Source organism: Procambarus clarkii, chromosome 36, assembly GCF_040958095.1.
Source record: "Procambarus clarkii isolate CNS0578487 chromosome 36, FALCON_Pclarkii_2.0, whole genome shotgun sequence".
Taxonomy (NCBI): Eukaryota; Metazoa; Arthropoda; class Malacostraca; order Decapoda; family Cambaridae; genus Procambarus; species Procambarus clarkii.
In genome coordinates this window covers 32,852,240-32,868,904 of record NC_091185.1, presented here as the reverse complement: position 1 = coordinate 32,868,904, position 16,665 = coordinate 32,852,240, and the positions used below count along the sequence as shown (strand labels likewise).

Genomic DNA, 16,665 nt, shown 5'->3' with positions numbered 1-16,665 from the left:
AGCACTAGAGCAAGTGAGGGGTCATTTAGACGTTAATTTCATCAAGTCCCTGTTAATATGGGAAGACACAGTGTCTATGCTTAAGGCACAACTCTCCTAAACACGAGAGTGAAGTATAGAACTTTAGAACACTTTCCCACCAGGAGACTCGAACCCTAGCCAGCACAGAAGCCTTCCAGCAACTGGCATAACAGGTACGCCTTAACCCGCTCCACCACCCGCTCAGACCCTTAAAAGAGATGGTAATTTCGGAGTATTTAAATACACCAAAGATCACCACCTCCCAAGAGCACTAGAGCAAGTGAGGGGTCATTTAGACGTTAATTTCATCAAGTCCCTGTTAATATGGGAAGACACAGTGTCTATGCTTAAGGCACAACTCTCCTAAACACGAGAGTGAAGTATAGAACTTTAGAACACTTTCCCACCAGGAGACTCGAACCCTAGCCAGCACAGAAGCCTTCCAGCAACTGGCATAACAGGTACGCCTTAACCCGCTCCACCACCCGCTCAGACCCTTAAAAGAGATGGTAATTTCGGAGTATTTAAATACACCAAAGATCACCACCTCCCAAGAGCACTAGAGCAAGTGAGGGGTCATTTAGACGTTAATTTCATCAAGTCCCTGTTAATATGGGAAGACACAGTGTCTATGCTTAAGGCACAACTCTCCTAAACACGAGAGTGAAGTATAGAACTTTAGAACACTTTCCCACCAGGAGACTCGAACCCTAGCCAGCACAGAAGCCTTCCAGCAACTGGCATAACAGGTACGCCTTAACCCGCTCCACCACCCGCTCAGACCCTTAAAAGAGATGGTAATTTCGGAGTATTTAAATACACCAAAGATCACCACCTCCCAAGAGCACTAGAGCAAGTGAGGGGTCATTTAGACGTTAATTTCATCAAGTCCCTGTTAATATGGGAAGACACAGTGTCTATGCTTAAGGCACAACTCTCCTAAACACGAGAGTGAAGTATAGAACTTTAGAACACTTTCCCACCAGGAGACTCGAACCCTAGCCAGCACAGAAGCCTTCCAGCAACTGGCATAACAGGTACGCCTTAACCCGCTCCACCACCCGCTCAGACCCTTAAAAGAGATGGTAATTTCGGAGTATTTAAATACACCAAAGATCACCACCTCCCAAGAGCACTAGAGCAAGTGAGGGGTCATTTAGACGTTAATTTCATCAAGTCCCTGTTAATATGGGAAGACACAGTGTCTATGCTTAAGGCACAACTCTCCTAAACACGAGAGTGAAGTATAGAACTTTAGAACACTTTCCCACCAGGAGACTCGAACCCTAGCCAGCACAGAAGCCTTCCAGCAACTGGCATAACAGGTACGCCTTAACCCGCTCCACCACCCGCTCAGACCCTTAAAAGAGATGGTAATTTCGGAGTATTTAAATACACCAAAGATCACCACCTCCCAAGAGCACTAGAGCAAGTTTTAAGGGTCTGAGCGGGTGGTGGAGCGGGTTAAGGCGTACCTGTTATGCCAGTTGCTGGAAGGCTTCTGTGCTGGCTAGGGTTCGAGTCTCCTGGTGGGAAAGTGTTCTAAAGTTCTATACTTCACTCTCGTGTTTAGGAGAGTTGTGCCTTAAGCATAGACACTGTGTCTTCCCATATTAACAGGGACTTGATGAAATTAACGTCTAAATGACCCCTCACTTGCTCTAGTGCTCTTGGGAGGTGGTGATCTTTGGTGTATTTAAATACTCCGAAATTACCATCTCTTTTAAGGGTCTGAGCGGGTGGTGGAGCGGGTTAAGGCGTACCTGTTATGCCAGTTGCTGGAAGGCTTCTGTGCTGGCTAGGGTTCGAGTCTCCTGGTGGGAAAGTGTTCTAAAGTTCTATACTTCACTCTCGTGTTTAGGAGAGTTGTGCCTTAAGCATAGACACTGTGTCTTCCCATATTAACAGGGACTTGATGAAATTAACGTCTAAATGACCCCTCACTTGCTCTAGTGCTCTTGGGAGGTGGTGATCTTTGGTGTATTTAAATACTCCGAAATTACCATCTCTTTTAAGGGTCTGAGCGGGTGGTGGAGCGGGTTAAGGCGTACCTGTTATGCCAGTTGCTGGAAGGCTTCTGTGCTGGCTAGGGTTCGAGTCTCCTGGTGGGAAAGTGTTCTAAAGTTCTATACTTCACTCTCGTGTTTAGGAGAGTTGTGCCTTAAGCATAGACACTGTGTCTTCCCATATTAACAGGGACTTGATGAAATTAACGTCTAAATGACCCCTCACTTGCTCTAGTGCTCTTGGGAGGTGGTGATCTTTGGTGTATTTAAATACTCCGAAATTACCATCTCTTTTAAGGGTCTGAGCGGGTGGTGGAGCGGGTTAAGGCGTACCTGTTATGCCAGTTGCTGGAAGGCTTCTGTGCTGGCTAGGGTTCGAGTCTCCTGGTGGGAAAGTGTTCTAAAGTTCTATACTTCACTCTCGTGTTTAGGAGAGTTGTGCCTTAAGCATAGACACTGTGTCTTCCCATATTAACAGGGACTTGATGAAATTAACGTCTAAATGACCCCTCACTTGCTCTAGTGCTCTTGGGAGGTGGTGATCTTTGGTGTATTTAAATACTCCGAAATTACCATCTCTTTTAAGGGTCTGAGCGGGTGGTGGAGCGGGTTAAGGCGTACCAGTTATGCCAGTTGCTGGAAGGCTTCTGTGCTGGCTAGGGTTCGAGTCTCCTGGTGGGAAAGTGTTCTAAAGTTCTATACTTCACTCTCGTGTTTAGGAGAGTTGTGCCTTAAGCATAGACACTGTGTCTTCCCATATTAACAGGGACTTGATGAAATTAACGTCTAAATGACCCCTCACTTGCTCTAGTGCTCTTGGGAGGTGGTGATCTTTGGTGTATTTAAATACTCCGAAATTACCATCTCTTTTAAGGGTCTGAGCGGGTGGTGGAGCGGGTTAAGGCGTACCTGTTATGCCAGTTGCTGGAAGGCTTCTGTGCTGGCTAGGGTTCGAGTCTCCTGGTGGGAAAGTGTTCTAAAGTTCTATACTTCACTCTCGTGTTTAGGAGAGTTGTGCCTTAAGCATAGACACTGTGTCTTCCCATATTAACAGGGACTTGATGAAATTAACGTCTAAATGACCCCTCACTTGCTCCAGTGCTCTTGGGAGGTGGTGATCTTTGGTGTATTTAAATACTCCGAAATTACCATCTCTTTTAAGGGTCTGAGCGGGTGGTGGAGCGGGTTAAGGCGTACCTGTTATGCCAGTTGCTGGAAGGCTTCTGTGCTGGCTAGGGTTCGAGTCTCCTGGTGGGAAAGTGTTCTAAAGTTCTATACTTCACTCTCGTGTTTAGGAGAGTTGTGCCTTAAGCATAGACACTGTGTCTTCCCATATTAACAGGGACTTGATGAAATTAACGTCTAAATGACCCCTCACTTGCTCTAGTGCTCTTGGGAGGTGGTGATCTTTGGTGTATTTAAATACTCCGAAATTACCATCTCTTTTAAGGGTCTGAGCGGGTGGTGGAGCGGGTTAAGGCGTACCTGTTATGCCAGTTGCTGGAAGGCTTCTGTGCTGGCTAGGGTTCGAGTCTCCTGGTGGGAAAGTGTTCTAAAGTTCTATACTTCACTCTCGTGTTTAGGAGAGTTGTGCCTTAAGCATAGACACTGTGTCTTCCCATATTAACAGGGACTTGATGAAATTAACGTCTAAATGACCCCTCACTTGCTCTAGTGCTCTTGGGAGGTGGTGATCTTTGGTGTATTTAAATACTCCGAAATTACCATCTCTTTTAAGGGTCTGAGCGGGTGGTGGAGCGGGTTAAGGCGTACCTGTTATGCCAGTTGCTGGAAGGCTTCTGTGCTGGCTAGGGTTCGAGTCTCCTGGTGGGAAAGTGTTCTAAAGTTCTATACTTCACTCTCGTGTTTAGGAGAGTTGTGCCTTAAGCATAGACACTGTGTCTTCCCATATTAACAGGGACTTGATGAAATTAACGTCTAAATGACCCCTCACTTGCTCTAGTGCTCTTGGGAGGTGGTGATCTTTGGTGTATTTAAATACTCCGAAATTACCATCTCTTTTAAGGGTCTGAGCGGGTGGTGGAGCGGGTTAAGGCGTACCTGTTATGCCAGTTGCTGGAAGGCTTCTGTGCTGGCTAGGGTTCGAGTCTCCTGGTGGGAAAGTGTTCTAAAGTTCTATACTTCACTCTCGTGTTTAGGAGAGTTGTGCCTTATATATATATATATATATATATATATATATATATATATATATATATATATATATATATATATATATATATATATATATATATATTTATATATATTTATATATATATATATATATATAGGTATATATATATATATATATATATATATATATATATATATAGGTATATATATATATATATTTATATATATATATATATATATATATATATATATATATATATATATATATATATATATATATATATATATATATATATATATATATATGTCGTACCTAGTAGCCAGAATGAACTTCTCGGCCTACTATGCAAGGCCCGATTTGCCTAATAAGCCAAGTTTTCCTGAATTAATATATTTTCTCTAATTTTTTACTTATGAAATGATAAAGCTACACATTTCATTATGTATGAGGTCAATTTTTTTTTATTGCAGTAAAAAGTAACGTAGATATATGACCGAACCTAACCAACCTTACCTAACCTAACCTAACCTATCTTTATAGGTTAGGTTAGGTAGCTGGAAAAGTTAGGTTAGGTTAGGTTAGGTAGGTTAGGTAGTCGAAAAACAATTAATTCATGAAAACTTGGCTTATTAGGCAAATTGGGCCTTGCATAGTAAGCTGAGAAGTGCGTTCTGGCTACTAGGTACGACATATATATATATATATATATATATATATATATATATATATATATATATATATATATATATATATATATATATATATATATATATTATTAAATATGACCGAAAAACTAAGATTAATAATTCTAACACGAATTTTCTCTATCTTTCTTACATTTCTTTTCACTGTTGATGGTAATTCAAAGATCAATTCTCCAAAATTCATTTTTATTTCTAATCTGACGCGACACTTGAGCGCGTTTCGTAAAACTTATTACATTTTCAAAGACTTTAGTTTACAAACACACAACTGAAACTGAATAGAGCTTGCACATCTTCGAGTTTATATCTACATTTGGGTGAGGTGGATGAGGTGAAAACGAACTTTCAACAATGGGTATTAAATGGATATTAAATTCAAACACAAGACAGAACACGAAACAATGGGTAAACAATGGGTATTAAATGGGTATTAAATTCAAACACAAGACAGAACACGAAACAATGGGTATTGAATGGAAGTAATTGTAGAAAGCCTATTGGTCCATATTTCTTGATGCTTCAATATTGGAGCGGAGTCTTGAAGTGGGTAGAATATAGTTGTGCATTAATTGGCTGTTGATTGCTGGTGTTGACTTCTTGATGTGTAGTGCCTCGCAGACGTCAAGCCGCCTGCTATCGCTGTATCTATCGATGATTTCTGTGTTGTCTGCTAAGATTTCTCTGGTGATGGTTTGGTTGTGGGAAGAGATTATATGTTCCTTAACGGAGCCCTGTTGCTTATGCATCGTTAAACGCCTGGAAAGAGATGTTGTTGTCTTGCCTATATACTGGGTTTTTTGAGGCTTACAGTCCCCCAAGAGGGCATTTGAAGGCATAGACGACGTTGTTCTCTTTTAAAGCGTTCTGCTTTGTGTCTGGAGAGTTTCTCATGAGTAGGCTGGCCGTTTTTCTGGTTTTATAGTAAATCGTCAGTTGTATCTTCTGATTTTTGTCTGTAGGGATAACGTTTCTACAGACAATATCTTTCAGGGCCCTTTCCTCCGTTTTATGGGCTGTGGAAAAGAAGTTCCTGTAAAATAGTCTAATAGGGGGTATAGGTGTTGTGTTAGTTGTCTCTTCAGAGGTTGCATGGCGTTTCACTTTCCTTCTTATGATGTCTTCCACAAAACCATTGGAGAAGCCGTTGTTGACTAGGACCTGCCTTACCCTACAGAGTTCTTCGTCGACTTGCTTCCATTCTGAGCTGTGGCTGAGGGCTGTCGACATAAGCGTTAACAACACTCGTCTTGTACCTGTCCGGGCAGTCACTGTTGGCATTCAGGCACATTCCTATGTTTGTTTCCTTAGTGTAGACTGCAGTGTGGAAAACTCCGCTCCTTTCCATGACTGTTACATCTAGAAAGAGCAGCTTCCCATCCTTCTCCATCTCGTAAGTGAAACGCAACACAGAATTCTGCTCAAATGCCTCCTTCAGCTCCTGCAGATGTCTGACATCAGGTACCTGTGTAAAAATGTCGTCAACATACCTGCAGTATATGGCCGGTTTCAAGTTCATGTCAACTAAGACTTTTTGCTCGATGGTACCCATGTAGAAGTTTGCAAACAGGACACCTAGGGGAGAACCCATGGCGACCCCATCTACTTGCTTATACATGTGTCCATCCGGGCTCAAGAAGGGTGCCTCTTTAGTACAAGCTTGGAGTAGTTTCCTTAGACTGTTTTCTGGTATGTCAAGACGAGTACAGGCCGGATCACGGTACACTCTGTCGGCTATCATCCCGATTGTTTCATCCACAGGTACGTTGGTAAACAGAGATTCTACGTCCAACGAGGCTGTTATCCCTGTGGCCCGTGTTCCCCGCAGCAAGTCAACAAATTCCTTTAGAGACTTCAGGCTGAAGGCACAAGGGACATAAGGAGTCAGCAAGCCGTTGAGTCGTTTCGCCAGTCTGTACGTGGGTGTGGGTATCTGGCTTATGATTGGCCGAAGTGGGTTTCCAGGCTTGTGTGTCTTGACATTTCCATACGCATATCCAGGTTTATATTCCCCAATAATCTTTGGCAGGTGGAGTCCAGATTTCTTGGCGTTCACAGTTTCGATCAATTTGTTGACCTTTGCTTTCAGTTCGGCTGTAGTGTCCTTCGTTACCCTTTGGAATTTAGTTTGGTCAGAGAGTATGAGGTTCATTTTCGCCAGATATTCGTCTTTTCTAAGAATGACGTATATTGGCGACTTGTCGCCTCTCCTGACAACTATCTCCTTGTTCTCACGAAGGCTCTTAGCTGCCGCTTTGAGCTCGGGGGACAGTATGGTGCTTCTGTAGTTGCCTCGATTCTTTCCTCCTTCCGCAATAAGTTCTGCTTGTAAGGTATCTTTGGTGGTGACCTTCTTTTGTGCTTAGAGGTCGAATATGTCGTCCAACAGAATCTCCAACTCCACTTTCCGGGCCATCTCACTCGGTCTGGACATAACGTGACAGTTTATTCCCAGATTTAGGAGAGTGACTTGGTCCTCAGTGAGGTTGATTCCTGCAAGGTTCAGGAATCCATCTCTTGGTCGTGGAATTGCCATAGGTCCTCCATATAACGTTGTTAGTTTCTTGATTATCCTTGTTTCAGTGCTGAGGTGATGTCGGTCTGTGAGGATGTCGAGGTGTTGTTCAATGCGAGTACTTTCACGATACTTTCATCGACTACTTTCACGAGTACTTTCACGATACTTTCATCGACTTTCGTCGATGATGCTGTTTCTCCATTCGTTTGTAGCATGAAGTAGTTGCGCTTTGTTGTCTTTGATTTCATTTTCTGCCTTGTATATCTGATCATGAATCAAATCTTGGCGATATTTTATCGTGAAGGCTTGATTCCTTGCTGTTGGGTCGTGCATTTTAATATTAGTATATTTTGGTAGCAGCCTTTCCTGTAGACATATATTATTAAATATGACCGAAAAAGTAAGATTAATAATTCTAACACGAATTTTCTCTATCTTTCTTACATTTCTTTTCACTGTTGATGGTAATTCAAAAATCAATTCTCCAAAATTCATTTTTATTTTTAGTCTGACGCGACACTTGAGCGCGTTTCGTAAAACTTATTACATTTTCAAAGACTTTAGTTTACAAACACACAACTGAAACTGAATAGAGCTTGCACATCTTCGAGTTTATATCTACATTTGGGTGAGGTGGATGAGGTGAAAACGAACTTTCAACAATGGGTATTAAATTCAAACACAAGACAAAACACGAAACAATTGGTAAACAATGGGTATTAAATGGGTATTAAATTCAAACACAAGACAGAACACGAAACAATGGGTATTGAATGGAAGTAATTGTAGAAAGCCTATTGGTCCATATTTCTTGATGCTTCTATATTGGAGCGGAGTCTTGAAGTGGGTAGAATATAGTTGTGCATTAATTGGCTGTTGATTGCTGGTGTTGACTTCTTGATGTGTATCACATCACATATCTTGATATGTATTACACATCAAGAAGTCAACACCAGCAATCAACAGCCAATTAATGCACAACTATATTCTACCCACTTCAAGACTCCGCTTCAATATAGAAGCATCAAGAAATATGGACCAATATGCTTTCTACAATTACTTCCATTCAATACCCATTATTTCGTGTTCTGTCTTGTGTTTGAATTTAATACCCATTGTTTACCCATTGTTTCGTGTTCTGTCTTGTGTTTGAATTTAATACCCATTTAATACCCATTGTTGAAAGTTCGTTTTCACCTCATCCACCTCACCCAAATGTAGATATAAACTCGAAGATGTGCAAGCTCTATTCAGTTTCAGTTGTGTGTTTGTAAACTAAAGTCTTTGAAAATGTAATAAGTTTTACGAAACGCGCTCAAGTGTCGCGTCAGACTAGAAATAAAAATGAATTTTGGAGAATTGATTTTTGAATTACCACCAACAGTGAAAAGAAATGTACGAAAGATCGAGAAAATTCGTGTTAGAATTATTAATCTTACTTTTTCGGTCATATTTAATAATATATGTCTACAGTAAAGACTGCTACCAATATATATATATATATATATATATATATATATATATATATATATATATATATATATATATATATATATATATATATATATATGTCGTACCTAGTAGCCAGAACGCACTTTTCAGCCTACTATGCAAGGCCCGATTTGCCTAATAAGCTAAGTTTTCATGAAATAATTGTTTTTCGACTACCTAACCTACCTAACCTAACCTAACCTAACTTTTTCGGCTACCCAACCTAACCTAACCTATAAAGATAGGTTAGGTTAGGTTAGGTAGGGTTGGTTAGGTTCGGTCATATATCTACGTTAATTTTAACTTCAATAACAAAAAGTTGACCACATACATAATGAAATTGGTAGGTTTATCATTTCATAAGAAAAAAATAGAGAAAATATATTTATTCATGAAAACTTGGCTTATTAGGCAAATCGGGCCTTGCATAGTAGGCCGAGAAGTGCGTTCTGGCTACTAGGTACGACATATATATATGTATATATATATATATATATATATATATATATATATATATATATATATGTCGTACCTAGTAGCCAGAACGCACTTCTGGGCCTATTATGCAAGGCCCGATTTGCCTAATAAGCCAAGTTTTCCTGAGTTAATATATTTTCTCGAATTTTTTTCTTATGAAATGATAAAGCTTCCCATTTCATTATGTATGAGGTAATTTTTTTTTATTGGAGTTAAAATTAACGTAGATATATGACCGAACCTAACCAACCCTACCTAACCTAACCTAACCTATCTTTATAGGTTAGGTTAGGTTAGGTAGCCGAAAAAATTAGGTTAGGTTAGGTTAGGTAGGTTAGGTAGTCGAAAAGCAATTAATTCATGAAAACTTGGCTTATTAGGCAAATCGGGCCTCGCATAGTAGGCTCAGAAGTGAGTTCTGGCTACTAGGTACGATATATATATATATATATATATATATATATATATATATATATATATATATATATATATATATATATATATATATATATATATATATATATATATATATATATATATATATATATATATATATATAACATACAATTGTAAGTTACAATTTTAATTTTAAACTATACATATTGCAACGTTAATAGTTCGCTAGCAGATATAAACACGGAGCGGTACCTTAGCTGCTTCTCATTGTATACTCTGAGAGTTTACTTTAGTCCTTAAGTATGTTCAGGACTAAAGTATATTTTCTGATTGGTCAGTAAACTATTATGGAGGTCTATATAGCCCTCGCGAGGTTGATAAGACTTAAGCTCAACACCAAACCAAAAGTTCAAAGGAATATTTTAATTCCTGTCATATATTTTAAGTCATTTGCTTATATAATCTCTTTTGAATTAAAAACAAATGACAATGACGTCTTTAAGAAGTGGTTAATGTTATAAGTTTGAGACAGTTGCAAGTTTGGTAGCGGTTACTGTATATCAAGATTTAATAACTACAACATTCTTTTTTTATTAGAGTACACTATACTTATTAAAACATAGTGTTGTATTAAGATTTACTGCAACATAATGCTGTGTAACGGTTGACTTATTGCAACATATTGAAGAGCATTGTATATTAAAGTTGACTTGCTGCAACATTTTGAAGAGAATTGAAAATTAAGGTTGATTTACTGCAACGTATTGTAGAGTGAGTGCTGTATATCAAAGTTTACTTACTGCAACATACTGTCCTGTAAAACATCCCGTGTGGTCAGTAGTGTTAGGCAGGGAGAAATCGAAGGCTGCCATCTTCTCACTAACACCTGTACGGGACTTAAGGGTGAGTAATGTCCACCTGTCAGGCTTGAGTGCTGGCGCGTGACTCACTCCGTCACTTGTCTCCAGGATCTAGAACGTCCAGAAATGTAATTTAGTCACTCAAGATTGCATGCGTACAGGAGGCCACACCGACACAGGTATATCACCAAAAATACGCAACAATCGTTAACCAAAATGTGGCCAATGGTAAGTCACCTTGGCTACTAATGGACCCTTCAAGTTTTTACGCAACCACTCATGAAACCTTTGCGTCTTTCCTTATTCATAAGAAGCTTTGTTTGCATTTATTATTAAGCTTTGAAATTTAACAACTCAAGGCTATTACTGATATAAACAAAATCTTAGTGTTTCGGAGCTCATAAACTGTTTATTAAATGTAAAGAAAGGCACAATGATTTAGGAAAGATATACAGCTTTCACAAGTGGTTTCATAAATGCATGATGAATTCAGGCTAGATGGTAAGGACAGGACAGGCTAGATGATTTAAAACTAAGAGCTCCTAAACAAGGTAGGAGAGGGCAGATCTCATTCCGACTAACCCCTCACACAAGAGTACAAGCAACGTCAAGGCAATAGAAGGTAAACCTTTTTAAACCTTCAAACTACTGATCATAACCGACAAGATATACTCGGATACTTTCCTCTAAGATGTCCAAAGTTGCATTAAAAACAACGGAAAAGCCTTTTTCCTACATACTTTTGTTCTGTTAAGCGCTTTTTTATAAATACCAGGAAACATTAGCAACCAAACAGCTTATAAACTTAACCAAATATTATTATTAACGTTGACCATATTATCAGCTTTAACCAAGTTATTGTCATTAGTTCTAGAAAGGACATAGGACCAGTAATCAACACTGTCATCAGAAAAGAAGGGGAAACAAAATTTTATAACTTTTGTCATTAGATACAGGAGGGACATTGAACAGGTTATAGCCATTATCCTCCGATGCGGGTGAGGCACTGCAAAGATTATTACCATTTTCATCAGCTATAGAAAGGACAATGAGTAGGTTATAACTTTTGTAATCAGCTACAGGGATAAAAACATTGACAAATTAATTTTTTTTAATCTACTCCCTCTCTTTGTCTGGAACATAAATGACATTGAAAAGTGCATCATCACCTTTATTACCAGAAACAGAAGCGGGGCACTGAAAAGGTTATATTACCTCGCACAATGAAGTCACAATTACATGATATACCTATGAAATAATATTAAAGCTGTACAGTGGCATGGAACCCACATCCCTGGACCTCCTCAGGCACACTACCATCATGGTCCAGTTGGTAGTGCGTGTGCCTGAGGAATTCAGGTCCAGGATTCATCAAACATTTACCCAACCACTTCAGAAACCATTGCATCTTTTCTCAATCATGGCGGCTTTGTTTACAATTATTAAGCAATGCATGAGCTTCAAAACACTACGAGGCTGTTTTTAATAATAACAGCCTTGGGTTGTGACGTTTCAAAGCGTTTTATAGGGCTTTGTATACATTAATATATATATACAAAGCCGTTATGATCAAGGAAAGATGTACAGGTTTCGTAAGCGGATGCAAAAATGTTTGATGAATCCTGGACATGAACTTCTCAGTTACAAACACTATAAACTGGGATGGTATAGTGTGCGCATGTCCAATTCAGGTACGTGGGTTCTATCCCATCTTACGGCTATAACATTTTCTCGTCACAGAGGAACACATGCAGGTGTTCTGACCGTGTCATTAACTGCAGGAGGACACGTATTGAATGGGTTCTCAAAGTCAGTTTCCTGGAAGGCATGTTTGTCCTTCGTCCCCTTCTCCTCGGCTTCCACATCTTCCAGGAGACTCTTGGCCAACTTTCTCTTCTCTTCCAGACTCATCTTCTTCAGTTCATGGTGAATGACCCGCTCGTTGGGATGCTGCTCCCTATAGCGGCGGGAAGTCATATTTTTATTAAAATATAAATTTATCTCAAGATTTGTACTTGATAATGCATTTCGAATGGTTGAACTTTCCGTATATGTCAACATATTGCATTAATTTGTATATTTTGAATAGCTTTTGTTATCTATATTGCATTAATTTATTTATTTTGAATATCTATTGGTAGGAATAAGAAACAGGGGCCAAGCTTAAGTCAGATCGTGTTTGTTAAGAAGGTTAGAGTATTTTTACAGTACATACTTAAATGTACTTTTTTTTATTCTTACTTTCCTCTTATTCTTACTTTTCTCTTATTCTTACTTTTCTCTTATTCTTACTTTCCTCTTATTCTTACTTTCCTCTTATTCTTACTTTCCTCTTATTCTTACATTACCCTATTCTTACCCTATTCTTACATTCATCCTACTCATACCTTATTCTTACATTCATTCTACTCTTACCTTATTCTTACCTTTCTCTTACCTGCTCCTCACCTCTTTTCTCACTCAATTACCTTATATATTTGCCTATACCTTTTTCTCTTCTAGACCAGTTACAGCCCCGCTCCTGTGCCAGGTAAGTCCACAACGGGCTCACCATAGACCGTGCTACTTGGACCTTTTTGTTCCGAATAGCTGAATCTAAAACAACAACGACAACAACTTCCTCTCTGTTACACGACATGATAATGGTCCACGACGGACCGAAACGTCGTCGTTTCTTTCCTTTCTGAAGTGTGATTTGGACATCAGAGATTCACTGTTACACTTCACGCAGCTTCATAGACAACACAACACTTAAGTTCATTATCAAAAGCCACTTGGGTTATACACTCGAATTGAAAAAAGTAAAATATCACAAAGAAACTGCTTATCACCAATGGTTTTCAATATATGTACAGCTGACATGCCCCCCCCCCTCCCCTCCCCAGCTTGGAGAATATGTACATTTCATATACAGATGACGTAACTTAAATAATCTGCCAACCAAATCTAAATCAAATTCATTGCAGCAAGTGAATTCATAAACTTCTCTGAAAAAAATAAAATAAATTCCAACAAACAAATGTTTCTCATAATACATTTTGCAAAAAGAAAACCAGAGGCCATTATCCATGACAACCACCTTGTCCTACTTACGGATGGGGACAGAATACTGGGGACTCAAGATTAAGTGAGTAGGAATACAATTTCACGCAAAGGAGACAATAAACAAAGCAAAACATCCTTAGGAAAATTGAGATTCCATTGACTCTGCACGAAAATACAACTACACTTACACAAGTCGTTAGTCCGACCGCATCTCGAATACCCTCCACGTCCACTACCACTACATGCTCTAAAGAAATACCACCATACAAAAATTTTAAGCTGTGGTAAATAAGGCGTTAAGTAAAGCTGCAAAATACTCTCCACCATATTATCAGACAATCCAGGAGCTCCATGAACTCTTGAATACACAACCACTAAACATCACACTACAGCACCTAGCCTCCAGGGTGTGGAACACCATCGAAATGTTAGAGGACCCAATGCTAGAAAGATTTCTCCGAGATGAGACGCCCCGCACCCACAAATGGTGGCCCAAGATGAGCCGCCCCACTCCCACAGATTGTGGCCCAAGATGAGACTCCCCACTCCCACAGTTTGTGGCCCAAGATGAGACTCCCCACTCCCACAGTTTGTGGCCCAAGATGAGACTCCCCACTCCCACAGATTGTGGCCCAAGATGAGACTCCCCACTCCCACAGATTGTGGCCCAAGACGAGACTCCCCACTCCCACAGTTTGTGGCCCAAGATGAGACTCCCCACTCCCACAGTTTGTGGCCCAAGATGAGACTCCCCACTCCCACAGTTTGTGGCCCAAGATGAGACTCCCCACTCCCACAGATTGTGGCCCAAGATGAGACTCCCCACTCCCACAGATTGTGGCCCAAGATGAGACTCCCCACTCCCACAGATTGTGGCCCAAGATGAGACTCCCCACTCCCACAGATTGTGGCCCAAGATGAGACTCCCCACTCCCACAGATTGTGGCCCAAGATGAGACTCCCCACTCCCACAGTTTGTGGCCCAAGATGAGACTCCCCACTCCCACAGATTGTGGCCCAAGATGAGACTCCCCACTCCCACAGTTTGTGGCCCAAAACGAGACTCCCCACTCCCACAGTTTGTGGCCCAAGATGAGACTCCCCACTCCCACAGATTGTGGCCCAAGACGAGACTCCCCACTCCCACAGTTTGTGGCCCAAGATGAGACTCCCCACTCCCACAGTTTGTGGCCCAAGATGAGACTCCCCACTCCCACAGATTGTGGCCCAAGACGAGACTCCCAACTCCCACAGTTTGTGGCCCAAGATGAGACTCCCCACTTCCACAGATTGTGGCCCAAGTTGAGACGCCCCACTCCCACAGTTTGTGGTCCAAGATGAGACTCCCCACTCCCACAGTTTGTGGCCCAAGATGAGACTCCTCACTCCCACAGTTTGTGGCCCAAGATGAGACTCCCCACTCCCACAGATTGTGGCCCAAGACGAGACTCCCAACTCCCACAGTTTGTGGCCCAAGATGAGACTCCCCACTCCCACAGATTGTGGCCCAAGTTGAGATGCCCCACTCCCACAGTTTGTGGTCCAAGATGAGACTCCCCACTCCCACAGTTTGTGGCCCAAGATGAGACTGCTCACTCCCACAGTTTGTGGCCCAAGATGAGACTCCCCACTCCCACAGATTGTGGCCCAAGACGAGACTCCCCACTCCCACAGTTTGTGGCCCAAGATGAGACTCCCCACTCCCACAGTTTGTGGTCCAAGATGAGACTCCCCACTCCCACAGTTTGTGGCCCAAGATGAGACTCCTCACTCCCACAGTTTGTGGCCCAAGATGAGACTCCCCACTCCCACAGATTGTGGCCCAAGACGAGACTCCCCACTCCCACAGTTTGTGGCCCAAGATGAGACTCCCCACTCCCACAGATTGTGGCCCAAGACGAGACTCCCCACTCCCACAGTTTGTGGCCCAAGATGAGACTCCCCACTCCCACAGTTTGTGGTCCAAGATATGACTCCCCACTCCCACAGTTTGTGGCCCAAGATGAGACTCCCCACTCCCACAGTTTGTGGCCCAAGATGAGACTCCCCACTCCCACAGATTGTGTCCCAAGACGAGACTCCCCACTCCCACAGTTTGTGGCCCAAGATGAGACTCCCCACTCCCACAGATTGTGGCCCTAGACGAGACTCCCCACTCCCACAGTTTGTGGCCCAAGATGAGACTCCCCACTCCCACAGTTTGTGGTCCAAGATGAGACTCCCCACTCCCACAGTTTGTGGCCCAAGATGAGACTCCCCACTCCCACAGTTTGTGGCCCAAGATGAGACTCCCCACTCCCACAGATTGTGGCCCAAGACGAGACTCCCCACTCCCACAGTTTGTGGCCCAAGATGAGACTCCCCACTCCCACAGATTGTGGCCCAAGACGAGACTCCCCACTCCCACAGTTTGTGGCCCAAGATGAGACTCCCCACTCCCACAGTTTGTGGTTCAAGATGAGACTCCCCACTCCCACAGTTTGTGGCCCAAGATGAGACTCCCCACTCCCACAGTTTGTGGCCCAAGATGAGACTCCCCACTCCCACAGATTGTGGCCCAAGACGAGACTCCCCACTCCCACAGTTTGTGGCCCAAGATGAGACTCCCCACTCCCACAGATTGTCGCCCAAGACGAGACTCTCCACTCCCACAGTTTGTGGCCCAAGATGAGACTCCCCACTCCCACAGATTGTGGCCCAAGTTGAGACGCCCCACTCCCACAGTTTGTGGTCCAAGATGAGACTCCCCACTCCCACAGTTTGTGGCCCAAGATGAGACTCCCCACTCCCACAGTTTGTGGTCCAAGATGAGACTCCCCACTCCCACAGTTTGTGGCCCAAGATGAGACTCCCCACTCCCACAGTTTGTGGTCCAAGATGAGACTCCCCACTCCCACAGATTGTGGCCCAAGATGAGACTCCCCACTCCCACAGATGGTGGCCCAAGATGAGACTCCCCACTCCCACAGATGGTGGCCTAAGTGCTTGGATCTACTCGATGGAAACCAAGTTCCAC

At 42.0% G+C, this 16,665-nt stretch overlaps 1 protein-coding gene across 2 annotated transcripts in view; it reads right to left on the bottom strand.

The window, feature by feature from the left end:
• LOC123756155 (uncharacterized) overlaps nucleotides 1-16,665 on the bottom strand; it is a 165,659-nt gene that overhangs the window by 31,780 nt on the left and 117,214 nt on the right. For both annotated transcript variants that reach the window (XM_045739220.2, XM_045739221.2), the window contains exons 11-12: nucleotides 12,369-12,561; nucleotides 10,545-10,715 (exon numbers count right to left, since the gene is read on the bottom strand). In XM_045739220.2, coding sequence (XP_045595176.2) covers nucleotides 10,545-10,715; nucleotides 12,369-12,561 — 364 coding nt within the window. The remainder of the gene's footprint in view (nucleotides 1-10,544; nucleotides 10,716-12,368; nucleotides 12,562-16,665) is intronic.